Here is a 19,277-nt window from a genome sequence, read left to right as displayed (position 1 = left end):
GTTATATACAGTAGTTTAAGTGTAACATATGCTTTATTCTATGTATTTTTAATTAAATATGCAGGTTGATGTATATAATGAATACTTTTTTTTTGAGTGGACAACTGAGGGATTGTATGATTTGAGAGTGCAGCTCTGCACCTCACAAGTGGTCCAATGGCAGGTAAAGCATGTTTCCTGACTGGCACAGACCACCGTTGAGAGATACGTTTATAAAAGATGATCGATCCTTAGTACAATGAAAGATCATAACCAGCAGCTAATCCATCCAACATAGTGCTAAAGAAATTCAACCCACAGGGCCAACATGAATAGAGATTTACAATATATTAATTACTACGCTTTGCCAATTGTACCCGGTATCAAATGTGTAAATATACATGAAATTAGGGGAAAAAAGGTGCATCAGTGATGTATATAATTAACAAGTGCTTTTATTGTCCACAAAAATACCCAAAGGAATAAGTGTACTTTATTTAAAAAATGTAAAAGAATTAGGAGTCATTACCTATCAAGCACAGCATGTCCATTTGATGCTGTGATCCCGACAGTGCCCTCATCTTCCTTACTACCAAGAAGGACAACAATGACAAAATTCTGCCATATTGATCCTTTCAACCTAGGAACAGTTAATGTTTGGAGGTCAAGGACTACTTTTAATAATAAAAGGTAAAGTTTTTTTGAAAACACTACAGATGATGTATAATGTAACATGTGAGGAATTAATTCAAGCATAACTATAACGTTACTGATAATTACAAGCTGAGACAGATGTAACAGTAAGCAATCTGACAAATAAGGCATGGTAAGCTACACTGTGTCAGAAACCATGAATCAGACTGAGACAGAAGTACAGTTAAATCACACTTGTTTAATAATAATAAAAAAAACGTAAATAGAGTAAACGTAGTCAAAACATAGCCAGAGTTCAGGAACTGGAACGGATAGTCAGACAAGCCAAAACACCAGGGAGCCAGAAGGAATGTCAGCCAAGCAAGTCTTTAACAGGAACACAGGAAAGCGTCTCTAGAGATGTGACCAAGGCAAATGCAGAGACCATCTGGACTGTACGGCTTAAGTAGGCAGGACCGACGAGCAGGATCATCAACAGGTGTGTCACTGTGGAAAGATAGGAGCTCGCAACTAGCCGACAGCTGAGTGGCCAGCTCAGAGAAGGAAGGGCTGGGCCCAGCCCTGACAGTACCCCCTCCTCAATGACCCCTCCCACTCGGAGGACCACCAGGCTTGAGGGGAAAACGTCTATGGAAATCACGGAGGAGGACAGGGGCATGTAGGTCCAAGGATCAGACCCAAGAGCGTTCCTCCGGACCGTACCCTTTCCAATGCACCAGGTACTGTATGCACCCATGGAACCTACGGGAGTCAACAACAGACTGTACTTCATACTCTTCATGGTTCTCAACCTGAACAAGGTGAGGATGTGGCACCGAGGTGGTAAAACGGTTGCAGACCAAAGGTTTTAATAGGGAGGCATGAAATACATTTGAGATAAGCATATTAGAAGGAAGGTCTAATGCGTAAGCCACTGAGTTAATCCTGTGAAGAATACGGAAAGGCCCAATAAACCGAGAAGGAACACGAAGTCAGAGGTTGCGAGATGACAGCCAGACCCTGTCCCCAACCTGGTAGGAAGGTGCAGCCAGGTGTCTGCGGTCAGCATGGAGTCTGTACCTATCATTAGCATGTCGCAAAGCCTCCTGGGCTTGTGCCCAAGTGGAATGAAGACCAAGGAGATGCTCCTCTAATGCAGGAATACTCTGCGGAACAAAAGAATCAGGCAACATGAAATGTTGGAAACCATAGTTTGCCATAAACGGGGACAATCGGGAAGCAGAATTCAAGGCACTACTGTGAGCAAACTCTGCTCACGGTAAGAGGTCTGACCAGTTGTTATGATGGTCAGAAATATAGCAACATAGGAATTGCTCCAAGGACTGATTGGCTCGTTCTGCGGCCCCATTAGACTGTGGGTGATACGCAGAGGAGAAAGTAAGCTGAATTCCCAACTGTGCACAAAAGGCTCGCCAGAACGGGGACACAAACTGACTACCCCTGTCCGAGACAATCACCTTGGGTAGCCCATGTAAAAATGGAAGCCAGTTCCTTAGAAGTGGGCAACTTCTTAAGTGGAATACAATGAGACATTTCCGAGAACCGGTCAACCATCATACGGATAACTGTGTTGCCCTGGGAGTTGGGTAACTCCACAATGAATTCCATAGACAGGTGGGTCCAAGGCCTCTCTCCATTGGGTATGGATTGTAGGAGATCCACTGGAAGGTCTTACTCTGAGCACACACAGAACAGGCAGCTACGAAGGCGTTTTTCATCAGCATGTAGACTAGGCCACCAGAATTGTTGGAAAATGGCCCAAAAGAGTTGATTCTTCCCAGGGTGGCCAGCAGCCTTGGGAGAATGGTAAGTCTGGAGCACGGCTATACGGAAACTCTCTGGGACAAAGCAGTGGTCACAAGGTTTCCCAGGAGGAGCATGGACCTGACCAGCAAGAATTTTGTCCCTCAAAGGAGAAGTGAGACTTGGTACGAACCGTAGCCAGAATACGATCAGGATGAATCACAGGAGCAGGAAGCAGACTCCATCTTGGAAGTGGAGGAAAATTGTGGTGACAAAGCATCAGCCCTTACATTCTTAGTACCGGGTAAAAATGAGACAATGTAATTGAAACTTGACAATAAAAGAGCCCATCGCGCCCTTCTGGGAGAGAGGCGTTTAGCCTCAGACAAGAATGTGAGATTCTTATCGTCAGTAAGAATGAGAACAGGCACAGTGGTACCTTCGAGGAGATGTCTCCATTCTTTCAGGGCTAAAATGATCGCTAACAGCTCTCTGTCACCAATCTTGTAATTGCACTCCGCAGGTGACAATTTCTTGGAAAAGTAGCCATGAGGATGCATAGTGCTCTCAGAGGTAGGACGTTGAGACAGAAGGGCTCCAACTCCAGTCTCAGAAGCATCAACCTCAAGGATAACAGGTAAGGTAGGATCAGGATGTGCCAACACAGGAGCAGAAACAAAGGCAGCCTTGAGACTCTCAAAGGCCTTAATGAATTACGGAGATCAACTCTGTGGGTTACCGTCCTTTCTGGTCATATCAGTCAGGGGCTTGACCAGAGACGAGAGGTTACGAATAAACTTTCGATAGTAGTTGGCAAAGCCAAGAAAATGCTGCAGAGGACATAAACCCACGGGTCGGGCCACTGTAGGACTGCTGAAAGTTTCTCGGGGTCCATCGAAAAACCAGCAGTGGAAATGACATAACCCAGGAATTTAACCTGTTCACGATGGAATTCGCACTTCTCCAATTTACAATAGCGATTGTTCTCTCTTAGTCTCTGAAGCACCCAACAGACATCTGTGTGGTGGCTCTCCAGGGACTTGGAAAATATGAGGATATCATCAAGATAAACCACCACACATAACTGCAACAAATCTCAGAGGACATCGTTGATACATTTCTGGAAAACTTCTGGGGCGTTACAAAGGCCAAAAGGCATTATGAGGTACTCATAATGGCCTGTTCTGGTATTAAACGCAGTTTTCCACTCGTTGCCCTCCTTAATCCTCACAAGATTGTATGCCCCTCTCAAATCAAGCTTCGCGAATCTCCGTAATCCACGGAATCGGATAGGCATTCTTAATCTTGAATCGATTGACACCCCTATAATAAATACAAGGTCTCAGTTCACCACTCTTCTTCCTCACAAAGAAGAAACCAGCACCAGCAGAAGACAAGGATTTGCGGATGCAACCTTGAGAAAGTGCGTCTGCAACATGCTCCTCCATGGCCTCATCCTCCAAGACTGACAAAGGGTAAACCTGGCCATGAGGGGGTATGGCACCAGGTTGAAGATCAATTGCGCAATCATACGACCGGTGTGGAGGCAAACTACCGGCTTGACCTTTGTCAAGGACATCACTAAAATCGAGGTACTCCTCCGGCAGGGAGGAGAGCGAAGAGGTGCACAGGACCTTGGCTACCTTCTGGAAGCATGCCTTACTGCATTGTGGTGTCCAGGAGAGAACCTCAGCACAGAGCCAATAAAAAGAGGGGTTGTGCCTCTGTAACCAAGGATAACCAATAACCAGTGGAAACTTAGATGAGGAAATAACTTGGAATTGGATTATCTTATGGTGAAGAGCCCCTACGGCCATGGACAATGGAACAGTCTCATGAGTCACATGGGCAGGCTGTAGAGGTCTCCTATCAAGAGCCTCAATGGCAAGTGGAGTGTCAGACAGCTGCAGCGGAATCGAGTACTTCGATACAAAGGCAGCATCAATGAAAAGGCCTGCAGCCCCAGAGTCAACTACAGCCTGTATCTTGATGGACGATTCAGCCCAAGAAAGGGTAACCGAAACCAGGGGCTTATCCTTCTGGATAACTGGAGACGAAACAACGCCACCTAAGGTCTGTCCGTGACAGAACCTCAAGGTTCGGGCGTTCCCTGGACGGGTAGAAGACTTCAAAAAGTGACTTGCCTGGCCACAATAAAGGCACAATCTCTTTCTTCTCCTAAAGGTTCTCTCATCGGCAGAGAGATGCGTGAAACCCAAGTGCATGGCTTCACCTTCACTGACCGACTCGGTACCAGGAGGCATGGGAGGCGAGGGAGGCAAGGATGGGACTGCAAAGCTCGGAGACAAATGTACAGCAGGCTTCCGCAAGCGCCCCTTAAAAAATAGAGTCTTTCTTTGAGTCTGGAGTCAATGAGGTTGGCAAATGTGATCAACTTCTCCAGCTCAGTGGGTATATCTCGGGCTGCTATCTCATCCTTGATGGTAACCGAGAGACCATGAGAAAAAGCAACCATAAGGGCCTCATTGTTCCTCTGCCAGAGTATGGAATTCAATGGTGTAATCGGCAACAGTTCTCGTACTCTGTTTGATGGACATGAGGCACTTGGCAGCAGAAGCGGAGCATGTGGGAACATCAAATACCCTTTTAAAAGAAGCCACAAACTCAGGGTAACTAAAGACAAACAGGTTTTTGTGCCTCCCACAGAGGGTATGCCCAGGCCAAGGCTCTTTCAGAAAGCAAAGATATCGCGAAACCTACTTTGCTTCTGTCCGTGGGAAATGCCTGGGGCAGCATTTAAAAGTATATCTCAACTTGGTTGAGAAACCCTTTGCATTGGACTGGATCGCCCCCAAATCGATGGGGAAGTGGAGCGGAACCAGACATACCTCTTCTAGAGGTAATATCCGAGGCAGGTGCCTGCACAGAGACTGGAGCAGCAGCAGGGGTGGCCTGCAACACAGGTTGTACTGGAGCAGCCACAGTGGGGGATTCCAGGTGAGCCGTGCATTTGTAACGCCATGGCAAACTGATCCATGCAGTGATCCTGCTCATCCACTCTGGAAAAAATATTACCAGCAAGTGGATTGACTGCATCTTCTGAATTCATGGCCTTCGCCTACTGTCAGAAACCATGAATCAGACTGAGACAGAAGTACAGTTAAATCACACTTGTTTAATAATAATTAAAAAAAAGGTAAACAGAGTAAACGTAGTCAAAACATAGCCAGAGTTCAGGAACCGGAAGGGATAGTCAGACAAGCCAAAATGTCAGGGAGCCTGAAGGAATGTCAGCCAAGCAAGTCTTTAACAGGAGCGCAGGAGAGCGTCTCTAGAGATGCGACCAAAGCAAAGGCAGAGATCATCTGGACTGGATGGCTTAAGTAGGCCGAACCAATGAGCAGGATCATCAACAGGTGAGTCACTGTGGGGAGATAGGAGCTGGCAATTAGCTGACAGCTGAGCGGCCAGCTCAGAGAAGGAAGGGCTGGGCCCAGCCCTGACACACTGTTAAACAAAGGGTTGATGAGACATACAGCTCTTATCTGCAAACAGTAATAGTGATGGGTCGATGAATATTTTCCAAGAGAATGGGGGCTCTTTATCATTATATATATGCTACCTGCAATATACTGTAGTTCTTTGAGTGTCCAGGGCATCCCAGGCAATGAAATTCTGGCATCACTCTATGTCAGTGGTGTCCAAACTATGGCCCTCCAGTTGTTAAGGAACTACAACTCACATCATGCCTAGTCATGTCTGTGAATGTCAGAGTTTTACAATGCCTCATGGGAAGTGTAGTTCCGCAACAGCTGGAGGGCCGTAGTTTGGACACCCCTGCTCTATGTGATGTAATTTTTCCAGAGGCAGATTAATGCCACATTGGCAATTATATTGGTAGCAAGGCATTACTCTGATAGTATTAGTATGACATCCTCCTGACACAGTCTGTAGCATATGACATCATAGTCATGCCACACTATTCTGTATCTGTTGACATAGCCTGTTTACTTGTAGCCAAAATCAGATCATTTTTTACATGTGAAACGGTAATGTCAAGTAATGCAGCGCAGGGCTTTTGATATCTGGCCTGAGCCCTCATTCATCTAGCACTGAAATACTCATCATATTCATAATACCTGGCCTGCTTGGTGATCATTGCTGTACCTGTTAATGCATATTGTTTATTTACAGTGTTCCAAAAACATCTAAATATTAGGTGTACATAGAAAAATGTTTTAGATGTAATTGGCAAAAAAAAAAAAAAAAAAGATTTAATGGCACTGAGAGTTACAAGGAGAGAACAGACCAAATACTGGTGAATAAATGGGTGGTTGGTGAAACCAGAGATTTATTTTAAATATAAACTAAAATATGAACAGTTTATTGTAAAAAATCTTGGCATAATGGTTTCTATGTGAATGCATTTATTTGTATTCCAAAATGAACGATTATGTATGGAAACATTTTAATGCTAAACTTTAATCCCATAACACAAGAAGCACAATTATATTTTATCAGACATTTTCCTCAAAATTATATTCCATAAGTTAGATTTGTTTTTATTCAGTCTATAAATGGGAAAAAAAACATTAAATGGCACTTCCAAAAAATCAATACACCTTGTAAAAAGAAAGGCATCAGCAATAATACATTTTCAAGTGTACAAAGTTTTAGCATCTTATTTGTAATTGCAATGTAATCGAACACTAAACCATAACTGTCAAAACTGTCCCTTTTAACATGTTACATTTTCTTTGTGGTTAGCCAACACCAGTCAAAAATATCCCAAAATAAAGAAAATGTACTAATAACAAAAACATTGTACATGTTTATGAAGAAATGACTGGGTTAACAAAAATTAACCAAAGCATTAACAAGTCTTTAGATTTTGATGCTTTTACAAAGCATGGAATCTTTTAAAAGATGCAAACAGCTGCAAAAAGTTTTAATGAACTCAACACTTTCAAAGTCAAGTATCATCATGAGAAGAATCTTCTATGGAGACTCTTGCAGATTATCTCTTCAGATGACTCTTAGTCCTCAATAACAATTGGCTCATCATTGACAGGGTGACGCATAGGTAGTCCCACCTGAGACTGACAGATAACTATATGTCTGTAAGGCCGGCGGGCAGCTCTCTTGGTTTCAGAGGATGAGAGCATCTTTCGGACTTTTCTGGGTTAAAAAAAGAAAAGAAAAAATGTATATTAATATTCCACCAGTTATTACACCCAACAAAACTGCCTTTCCTATTATAGATGGTTTTAAAGCTCCTGAATGGTACATGTAGAATAGGTCTAGAGTTTTGAACGGTGTGACCAAGGTCTCTGCCCTGGTCTCTGCCCTGGTCCCAATTCAGTTTAACTTGTTCATGAATTATATGGAGGTTGAGATAAATAGTTCAATCCCAGCATTTGCTGATGATACAATGATAAGCAAGGCAATAACTTCACAACAGGATTAAGCAACTACAAGCAGACATAGTTAAAATAGAGGGGTGGGCAGCTATATAGCAGATGAGGTTTAAAATTGAAAAGTGTAAAGAAATGCAATTGGAGGCTAAACATATGCATGCAAGCTAATCTCTAAGGGGAGAACTTCTGGGGGAATTGAGGATGGAAAAGGGTCCTAATAAATGACAGACACGGCAATAGCATGCAATATCATGCAGCAGCAAGCAAGGCCAGCAGACTATTATTTTTTATTCAAAATGGTGCTTTCTCGAGAGATACAGTATAACTATAATTCTATGAGTTTACAAGACACTGGTTCAGCCACATCTTGAATATATTGTCCATATTTGGTCACCAATCCTCAGGAAGGATGTCTTTGAACTGGAGTGAGTCCAGAGAAGGGCAACAAAACAAATAAGGGCACAGCAGGACCTCAGTTACGAGGAACAACTGCAAAAATGAAAGGTATTCTCCCTGGAGAAGAAACATTTAAGAGGAAATACAATCACGACATACCAATCCAGCCATTCCTGATCTCACCCCCCCTCCCCAGTGACAGCAGGCGTGCATCTTCTCTGGGTGCCCGCTGTCACCGTTTGAAAATAACGTGGCCATGCAGTGCTCCACCCACAACATTCATTCACAGTCCTCTGCGAATGGGGAACTACAAGTTCCAGCTTATTTGGCCTTTGTTGCTGTCGGCTTGTGGTTTCAATTAATTACCATGGCACTGTTGAGCACTCTGGTAGCTCATTCATTCTTACTGTCAGTGTGTATCTGTCTGCCCGTACGAGGTACGAGCAGACAGCTACACTGAGAAGTCAGCAAATCGCGGATGCAATTCTTTCCAGGCTCCAAGTAAAAAAATAAAAATAAATGCATATTTTTTTACCTGCAAAAAGATGTGCATTATTTTTTTTAAAAAGGTGAACTTATCCTTTCAAAAATGTCCAAGTTGACCTAAAAGGCAAAAATATGTATAATAAACATCAGAATTCTCAGAACCCTAAACCCGCAGCTGGTTCAAAGGAAAGCAAAAAGCCCCTATAAAAAACATGGTCCAATTTGTTCCAATAGGAAAAACATTCCTTCCCGATTCCTTAAAAGAGAAGGAATATATTTTTTTGCACATTCATACTTACCTAGGTAGATGCAGCATGGGTCCGATGCTGCATCTGTCCCCTGGCGCCTTTGAACTGAGAACAGAGCGATCAAACAATGTTGATCGCTCGGTTTTCAGAGCTCAGTGAGCAGAGAGCTGTTCACTGTCAGTCACAGCTCTCTGATCTTTTCCCTCCTCGCTCATTGGATCTCTAAGCTGAGGAGGGGGCGGAGCGGCCATCTTAGGCTCGTAGCAGCTCGCTGAGAGGCTGAGATGGGTGTCAGTCCAGGCACCTGGTGGATCAATACTCCGTTGTTCGGGATGATGCGGTGCCTCGACTGACATTGGTGATGTCAGCAGAGAGCGGAAAATGGGTCACGGGAGTGCAAAACAAACTGCATTCCTGTGATCCATAGGAGAAGTACAGCCAAACAAGCTTTGGCTATACTTCTCCTTTAACCACTTCCAGACCACCCGCCGTCGTTATACGATGGTACTTTGACTTTAAATACCGGGGTTTGGCAGCAGATAGCTGCCATAACCCCGGTATTTTCTTAAATGGCAGGCAGTCTGATTTCAGATAAGTGGACATTTTTTTTTTGCATTTAAGTGCAAATGTGAGATCTGAGGTCTTTTGACCCCAGATCTCACAATATGTGGATGTTTACATGCCTTGTAATAGGAATTAAAGTAATAAAAAAAAAATGTTTTAACCACTTGCCGACCGACCGCCGTCGTTATACGTCGGCTGTTTAAAGAGGTCTATTGTTGTTATGGCAGCAGCTAGCTGCCATAACCCCGGTAACCTCTTCTTCAGCGGGTGGTTGGCTTTCAGATAAAAGTGGTCTCTGCGTTGGATTCGTTGCGAGATTACTCTTATCGGTGGCGGGAGAGGGCCCCCCCCTCCGGTGCCCTCCGCCGCTTACCGGAGCCGTCGGTAGCGGCGGAGGCGATCGGATCCTTCACGGTCTGTGGTATGGATTTGACTGAGAAGAAGATGGACCCGGCTTGGCTCCATACCATTGCAGGACGGAAGCGATGTCAAAACGTCACTTCCGCCCATAGCTCTTTTGTTAAAAAAAACATTTTCAAACGACATTTATTTATTTTTTATTGCATTTTTGTGTAAATATGAGATCTGAGGTCTTTTTGACCCCAGATCTCATATTTAAGAGGTCCTGTCATGCTTTTTTTCTATTACAAGGGATGTTTACATTCCTTGTAACAGGAATAAAAGTGACACCATTTTTTTTTAAAAGAACAGCATAAAAATAATAAATAAAAAAGTAAAATAAATAAGAAAAAAAAACCCAAACATTTTTAACGTGCCCCGTCCCGCCGAGCTCGCATGCAGAAGTGAGCAGCGCCCGCATATGAAAACAGTGTTCAATCCACACATGTGAGGTATCACTGTGATCGTTAGAGCAATAGCAATAATTCTAACCCTAGACCTTCTCTATAACTCAAAACATGCAACCTGTACAATTTTTAAAACAACGCCTATGGAGAGTTTTAAGGGTAAATGTTTGTCGCCATTCCACGAGCGGGCACAATTTTGAAGCGTAACATGTTGGATATCAATTTACTCGGTGTAATATTATCTTTCACAATATAAAAAGAAATTGGGCTAACTTTACTATTGTCTTATTTTTTTATTTAAAAAAGTGCGCTTGTAAGACCGCTGCGCAAATACAGTGTGACAGAAAGTATTGCAACGATCAACATTTTATTCTCTAGGGTGTTAGAAAATATATATATAATGTTTGGGGGTTCTAAGTAATTTTCTAGCAAAAAAAAAAATGATTTTAACGAGGCTCTGTCCTTAAGTGGTTAAAGGGACAATGTAAAAATAAAAAGTAAAATAAAGAAAAAATAAAAAGCTTAAAGCGCCCCGTCACCGCATGCTCACGTGCAGAAGCGAATGCATAAGTAAGTTGCGCCCGCATATGTAAACAGAGTTCAAATCACACATATGAGGTATTGCATCAATCATTAGAGCGAGAGTAATAATTTTAGTAAAAGACCTCCTTTGTAACTCAAAACTGGTAACCTGTAAAAAATTTTAAACATCGTCTATAGAGATTTTTAAGTGTCAAAGTTTGTCGCCATTCCACGAGCGGGCGCAATTTTCAAGCATGACATGTTGGGTATCAATTTACTTGGCGTAACATTATCTTTCACAATATAAAAAAAATTGGGCTAACTACAAATTGTGTTTGTAAGACCGCTGTGAAAATATGGTGTAACGTAAAGTATTGCAACGACCGCCATTTTATTCTCTAGTGTCTGAAAAAAAAAAAAAAGTTTGGGGGTTCCAAGTAATTTTCTACCAAAAAAATCTGATTTTAAACACCAAGTGTAAAAAATAGGCCTGGTCCTTAAGTGACTAAAGATTCTCCCTTGGATCCACATTCTACGTTGTTATCTCTTATAAATATTAATAGCCAGTTATACTTTATACATTTAGAAACATATCAAGACATTTTTGAAGCATTCTACAGAATTGGCTAGTACTAGCCTCTGTGTACGTCTATTCCACATTTTCACAGCTCTTATGCCCCGTACACACGGTCGGATTATCCGATGGAAAATGTGCGATCCGAGCTTGTTGTTGGAAATTCCGACCGTGTGTGGGCTCCATCTGACTTTTTCCATCGGAATTACCGACACACAAAGTTTGAGAGCAGGCTATAAAATTTTCCGACAACAAAATCCGATTGTGTCAATTCCGACTGTGTGTGGCCAATTCCGGCGCACAAAGTGCCACGCATGCTCAGAATAAATTCCGAGACGGAACTGCTCGGTCTGGTAAAATTAGCTTTCGTAATGGATATAGCACTTTCGTCACGCTGCAAAGTTTTAAATTGTTTAATGCAGCGCACCCTCTTCTTCTTTATAATGCTAGAAGAATGCAGTTGTTTTGCTGCTCATATTCACACAGCCATTTTGTGAGAACAAACTTCTTTCTTGAGTATTTTTCGTGATTTCATCAATATAATATTTTTATTTGTCACATCTACCGAAAAATTTTTTTGTTTTTGATGTTTTTAGAAAAAACGTTTTTTTTTTTTAAATCCTGATCGTGTTTAGAATAGTTTTGGGTGTGTTTTGTGTGTCAAGTTATCACAACACCATTATTATCTTGTATCATTTAATCTCAAGGAGATTGCTTGGTGTCTCTTGTTAATTTCACATTGTATTTTTGAAATGTACCTGCCTCCTCACAAACAAACTGTCCTTTTTGAAGGAAAACACAGATAGGCGAATATAATAAAACAAAGCAAAAATTTATTAAGGGGTCCTAACCAAAGAAAGAGGGAGGTAACGCTGGAGAAACTGCAGAAGTTGGCAAAGCCTTTGGCCCCCAGGGCACACATCAATTATTTTACTGCAAAATTGCTGGCCTGAGGAGTCCATATAAAAGGGAGTACAATCTGGTCCAGAAGTCCAAGAGATCATGAACAGCAGCAGATGACATACATGTCCCCAGGCTGTGGTCATACAAGAGCCTGCATCTTTTGTCAGACCAGACTGAACCCAGGTCATCAGTCTCTTGTCTTCCTTCCACGCTGTGTCTGTGGTGGTGGAGTTATGGCAGGAGGAGGAGGATGATGCAACTCACACAGGTGGGTATTGGGTGTGATTTCGCCCCTCACCCCCTTAGTTAATGTTTCATAAAGGATGTCCTCACACATGAGGCGTTGGCCCTCCTGCATGTCCTGCAGTTTGGTGGCAGCCATGCAGGCAAAGGCCTCTTCACGAGTGGGGGTGGCTCTGAGGGACGCAGAAGCCTCCTGAATCAGCCCGAGTGCTTAATCCTCCATGTTACTCCCCTTCCTGGGTCTTTTGTTTGGAAGGCGGAGGGGAGAGACCTGGGATTCTGTGAGGCTCCTACTGGGCCCGGCCTTCTCCTGGCTGCCACTAACCCCAGCCTCCTCCTGGCTGCCACTAACCCCCGCCTCCTCCTGGCTGCCACATTCCACAGCCTCCTCCTGTGTTCCACATTCCATAGCCTCTTTCTGGCTGAAGTCTTCCTGTGTATGAAAAAGGGACATCGTTTTAGTTTTTTCTTCATTAATATCACACAGTTTTCACCTCATGACTGTTGCAAATTGAATGTTAACAAATATAACAGACTATCATTCTGAGCCCAGCATTTTTCATTCGTGTCCCAATTATTTTTGCCCACTACTGTCTATTGATATGTAAACACCTTTATTTAATCTGCAATTAGTGATCAATAATAACATCTAGTAAACATAATTTATTTATTGACCAGAAATCTGTAGAACAATGCTATATCTGGCTCAAGCTGGGCTCCTCTACTTCTTCCTGGATGGAAGTCCCAGGTTGGACATCGGAAGCTTCAGCTGTGGTGGAAGATAGGGTGGAAGGAAGAGTGGAAGGTAGGGTTGAGAGGGATTCCTTGACTTCAGTCTGGTCTGACAGAAATGGCAGTCTCTCATAGTACCACAGCCTGGGGACATAAACGTCATCTGCTGCAGCTCCGGATCTCTGGGAATCCTGGACCTTCTTGCGCTCCCTAAGATATGTGCTCCTCAGGCCACCAATTTTGGCTTTTAAATAGTGGATGGTTGCCGTGGGGACCACCGGCTTCACCAACTCCAGCAGTTTCTCCAGCGCTGCCTGCCTCTTTTGTTTATGATTATAATGCGGATGTTTCACCTGCCACAGACAGGGCAGCTCCCTGTACTTGTCTATAAACAGGGGGAGGAAGTTGTGGTCATTGAAGCCATCCATTTTATCTGCAATACACAAGACAAACCCTAATGTCAGGCTAAAGTCTCCTAATCTTGTCCTAATATAGGCCTCAATCTCTAAGCAGTATAGGCCCAAGTTTAAATGTTACCTTCGTTATCACGATCGGCGCTTCCTATACTCCTTCCTCCGCTCACAGATCGTACATACTACGCACGCGTGTTACGCTTTATATACACTGCGCATGCGTGAAAATCTGCCCGCTCCTGACGTTCATTCTAGTCTATTCCCCACCCCTTCTCGTTCGGCGCAGTGGGGAAGAGCACATGGCGGAGACACAACAGGTACGTGCTAATTACAGCAACGAGGAGGAGGAGGAGGAGGAAAGCCCAGAGCCAGAAACGTCACGATCCCAGAGGAGACGATTTAAGGCATCAAATATGTCCTTTGTTGAGATGGTGGAGATGGTCGACATACTGAAGAGAGCCGACTATGACGGGAAGTATGGACCTTACCCCAACCCCAATGTCAGAAAGGCCAAGATCATGGTGAAAGTTGTGAAGAGTCTGCACAAAAATTTTGGGGTACGTCGATCCAAGGATCAACTGAGGAAGCGGTGGTCGGACCTCAAATTAAGGGAGCGCGATCAGTATAGAAGGATCAGGAGAGTGCTGCAAAGAAGTAAGTTGTTGTCCTGTGTTCCTATCCTGTATATATATATATTACGTTCGTGCTTTTCTTTACTGTTATACAGTTTAAAATGGCAACTTTCATGTTCATGGACACATTATTCCTTCGTAGGAAACATTGTTCGTTCGGCCAATAAAACACCATGTTTTGTCCAGATGCATTTCAATACATTTTTTCTGGCCTACTTCTCTTAAAATAAGTTTTTTGTCTAGATGGGTTTGTAACTAGAATGAAATGCAAACTAGATTCTGTGTAAGGAGAGGACACTCAGCAGCTGTTTACACATCTGGACGCTGGAGCACTAGTGTGGGACACCAGAACACCCTTTTTATTAGGGGGCCCACACAGGTGCTCCAGTGTATACTATAAGGGTGACTCCATCTGTGAAGCTTGTACAAAACAGGTAAGTATTCAAGCTTGACAAAGGAAAAAAATATTTCTTCATCTTGCAACTCTGCCAAAACAGACAATTGTACCCCACTTCCAAGCAATGTTTCATATTCCTATTTCTGCCATCAAATATCTGTGTGCTAAGTATACCATTTTTTTTTTTACATAGGGGAGAAAAGACTTGGAGGACACCACTCATCAGGGGAGTCCACAGACCCCCCACCTCAGGATGAAGGGGAAATCCCACAAACACAATAGGAGGAGGAGGGAGACGTTGTGGAAATTGTCACCACAACAGGTGAGTGTCTGCGACCAGAGGCTCAGGTAAGAGATGGATGCTGGCATATTTATCATACATGGAGTATTTTTTTTTATATATTTTTAAGTGATCGTGATGTTGTGGATGAAGGTCATTTCACCAGTGAAAGTGCCCAGATCCTGATCGGGGAGATCATGGGGTATAATAGGGACTTGGAAAACATCAAGCAAAACATCAATGATGTTCAAAACAAAATGAAGAAAATCATTGATGTTTTAGGGAGAGTTTAAAACCCCTCAAAATCCCTAACTTATTTCTGCTTTGTTTTTCTGACAATTTTTTGAACATTTTTTGACATATTCTAGAAAAGCCAAATTTTGAAGATGTACACACTGTGTCAACATGTGCTATCTGCCATCATGGGAGATCAATGTACGCGTTTTGGGGGTGAAACCCCTTCCTCAATAATAAAGTAGCTGAGAGGAAGGGGTTGCACCCACAAAACACGTCCATTGATCCCCCGTGATGGCAGCTAGCACATGTTGACATTCGGCAATTTGTGTGCATCTTCAAAATTTGGCTTTTCCAGGGGTGACTTCACCCCATCTGCTGAACGCAATATCAAACACAGTTTATAAAAACTCATGTCTGATATTGCCTTCAATTTCAACAAAAGTTGAACTTTGTAAGTTCCAGAGTTGTGTATTTCTTGTTGGTTTGAAACATGCCTGTTTTACCTTAAAAGGAAATTTCAACTTATATTGTCACCTAAAAAATTGTTATACAACAAATTTGTTGGTTTGTTTTAAAAACCTTTTATAAATGCACATGTGATTGTGCTTGGATTAAAAAGATTGAGAATCAGCAATGTGTGGCTCCTTCTTTCAATGCTTAAAAGCATTTTTTTGTTGTAAAGTTGGTGTTTTCAGGGACAATGGGGGTTATTTTCTAAAGGCAAATCCACTTTGCACTACAAGTGCAGTTTCAGTGCAGTCTCAAGTGCACTTGTAGTGCAAAGTGTATTTGCCTTTAGTAAATAACACCCAACAGTGCTTTCTAATTTTACACAATCACGCCATTTTCAGGACTCCCCAAATTTCAGTCAGGGTCAGCTAAAAGAAAGACAAGCAGTAAATCAAAGCAAATATTTGTTCAATTTAAAATATTGTTTTATTTAAAAAATGTCTCAGACATTGTCTGGCATATTGAAAGCCCCCCTACCCGCAAAGTATTCCATGTATCTTATACGGACCTCGTGGGTACTCTGGGGAGGCAAGCCAGGATGGCCGGCTTCAAGCGCCGTCAGGGTTGGTTCATTTAGATTAATTCTAGCTTCAGGCCCAACTGAGCCAGCATAGTTCACAGAATTTCTCCTTAAAAAGTTGTGGAGAACACAACAAGCCAGGATGATGTGATTGAGTTTATACTCCGCCATGTGTATCGGTGTAAGAGATAAGCGGAACCGGCTGGCCATTATTCCAAACGTGTTCTCCACCACTCTTCTGGCTCTGGCCAGCTGGTAATTAAAAATCCTCTGGTCCGGGTGAGGGTCCTCATAGGGAATGGCCGCATAAGATGGTCCCTCAGCGCAAACACTTCATCCGCAATGAAGACGAATGGGAGTCCTTCTGCATTGTCTTCTGGAGGTAGCAAGTCCAAGCTGCCATTCTGGAGACGCCTGTAGAACTCCGTGTGAGCGATGACTCCACCATCTGACATCCGGCCATTCTTCCCCACATCCACATACAGGAACTCGTAAGTAGCTGACACCACCGCCAACATCACAATACTATTGAACCCCTTGTAGTTGTAATAGTATGACCCTGAGTTGGGTGGTGGGACGATGTGGACGTGTTTCCCATCAATTGCCCCGACGCAGTTAGGAAAGTCCCACCGCTGGGCAAAGTGGGAGGCCACAGTCTGCCATTCCTGTAGGTTGGAAGGAAACTGTGGAGTCAAACAAGAAAAATAAATTAATCATTTTGCACATAAACATGGAAAGCAGATTAGACACAAGCATTCTTGGACAACATCAGTATAACATTTATTTTAGGGAGTATTTAAAGACAAAGGTATAAGGTCCACCTATCAGATTCCTCCTCCCCTCTCATGGGCCATGTTATAAATTTTAGGGGGGGGGGGATGTTTTGGCCAGGTAACCCTCTCCACTTCATTGAGAGATGAAAGAGATATAAATACACACTATACACATTTTAGCACATTTTGACATTCTGATATTACCTATCAAGATAATAATAGGATACAAAAACTTTGAACATTACCATTTGAAAGTATTCAGGCAGGCCCTTGCACTACATGCTTTGGGGAATTCATCCATAAATATGACCACAAAAGAGGTGGGTATAGTGTGTATGGGTTTGGCAAAGTCAGCAGATAGAGGATTGAGGATAGATAGAGGATTGGTATCAGCTGAGTTAGCAGTTGGGGGGAGAGAGGGTTCCAAATGATTTTTGGACCCCCCAAAAAAACCTCTGGCACTCTGCCAGAATTTCAAGCACAAATCATATTTTTACACATTTTAGGGGGTGTTTAGGGTAAAGCACTACAATGGAGCTGACAAAATACATTGTTAATTGAGTAGATGAGGTGGATATAGGCCCAGGAGAGCATGCTGGGGAGGTAAGTGAAGGCAAATATGTATGAAGGACCAAAAAAAAAATTCCAAAAAAATACAGCATGCATGTGGACAAAGGGGACATTCACAGCATATTACAATTACAATGGTAATTAGGGAATGAGGAAAGAAATACAATTTATTAACAAACATTGAATACAATAACATGTGACGTTAAAGGATAAAAATCTTACCTTCATATACTCCTTCTGCAGGACCTGAATGATGGCAGAACAGGTCTCCGGGATAATGATCCCCAGAGCCTGGGGGGAGATGCATGTCGAGAACTCTAGGTCCTGCAGGCTTCTCCCGATCGCCAAGTACAGCAGGGTGGCGACTAGCGTCTGCTCCGGAGTGATGGCTTGCCTCATGCAGGTATCCTGCCTGCTAATATAAGGGGTCAGCAAAGCCAACAAACGGTGAAATATGGGGTCCGTCATCCGGAGAAAGTTCCTGAAATTGTCAGGATTATTCTCACGGATCTCATGGAGCAAAGGCATGTGACAGAATTGGTCACGCTGGAGCAACCAATTCTTGGTCCATGAACTACTCCTCGCCCTGTTCATAGACTGGGCTTGTGTCAAAGTAAGAACCCCAACACCAAGCCCCCCGCACAGCACGAACTCTACGATGAGTACGTACACGCAACATGGCTAGAAAACAGTCAGCTGCTCAGAACGAAGTAACAGAACGCACTGAAGAACAGCAAGGCCTGTGAAGAGCGACTTGAAAATCAGTAAAGAACGGATAAGAACACAGTGATGAATCAACGTATCAATGGTACTCGCTGCACGCACTGAAGACCAGATACAAACCCACAAGCACAAACTGAACAGCAAAAATACGATCTGAAAACCACAAGTCTGAAAAAGCGCAAATCGTCTCTCACCAAACTTTTACTAACACGAGATTAGAAAAAGGATCCCAAAGGGTGCCGCACTTGATACTGAACTGCCCTTTTATAGTCTCGTCGTACGTGGTGTACATCACTGCGTTTTTGGCGTTCGAAAATTCCGACAACTTTGTGCGACCGTGTGTATGCAAGACAAGTTTGAGCCAACATCCGTCGGAAAAAATCCATGGATTTTGTTGTTGGAATGTCCGATCAATGTCCGACCGTGTGTACAGGGCATTACTGTAAAGATACCTTTTTAAATGCAAATTAAACTTGTTTTCCTCTAGGCAAAAGGAGTGTCCCCTTGTCATTTACAACCTTAAGGCTGGGTTCATACTATTGGATGTGGGTTTCCTCGCATTCCAATTCGCATAGCAGGAGATTGTGACCGGCTCTCTATGGAGGCGGTTCACACATCTCCGCAGAGGCTCCGAATTGCACAGGAGCCCTGTGCGTCTTTTGTTCCGTTTCAGGTCCGAATTCAGCCAAAAATTCAGGCTGGAATCAGACCTAAAATGGTGAATGGAGACACACCGGGCTCCTGCTGTGAGCCAATGCGTTCTCCAGTGTGAACCCTGCCTTAAGAGACTATCTTGCCAGACCATTCATTTAAACAACACTTTTCCCATTATATAGAAGATTATACAGTCATGTGAAAAATAAGTACACCCCATGGAAATTGTTGAGTTTTTCAAAATATTTAAACTTGAAAACATTAGATCTTCATTCAAAAGGTGTCTAATGCCGTGTACACACGACCGGACTTTTCGACCGAACTGGTCCGACGGAACGAA

General features: G+C 43.1%; 1 protein-coding gene across 4 annotated transcripts in view; it reads right to left on the bottom strand.

The window, feature by feature from the left end:
• Nucleotides 1–6,650: 6,650 nt before the first annotated feature.
• MTA1 (metastasis associated 1) overlaps nt 6,651–19,277 on the bottom strand; it is a 611,607-nt gene continuing 598,980 nt past the window's right edge. For 2 of the 4 annotated variants that reach the window (XM_073610308.1, XM_073610309.1), the window contains exon 20: nt 6,651–7,515. In XM_073610308.1, the coding sequence (XP_073466409.1) occupies nt 7,374–7,515 (142 nt within the window). In that variant the 3' untranslated portion in view covers nt 6,651–7,373. The remainder of the gene's footprint in view (nt 7,516–19,277) is intronic. The other 2 variants (XM_073610310.1, XM_073610312.1) reach the window with 1 other exon arrangement.

The sequence above is a fragment of the Aquarana catesbeiana genome, linkage group LG13 (genome assembly GCF_042186555.1).
Source record: "Aquarana catesbeiana isolate 2022-GZ linkage group LG13, ASM4218655v1, whole genome shotgun sequence".
Lineage (NCBI taxonomy): Eukaryota > Metazoa > Chordata > Amphibia > Anura > Ranidae > Aquarana > Aquarana catesbeiana.
The sequence above is the reverse complement of the archived record's forward strand: the minus strand, read 5'-3'. Positions and strand labels throughout refer to the sequence as shown.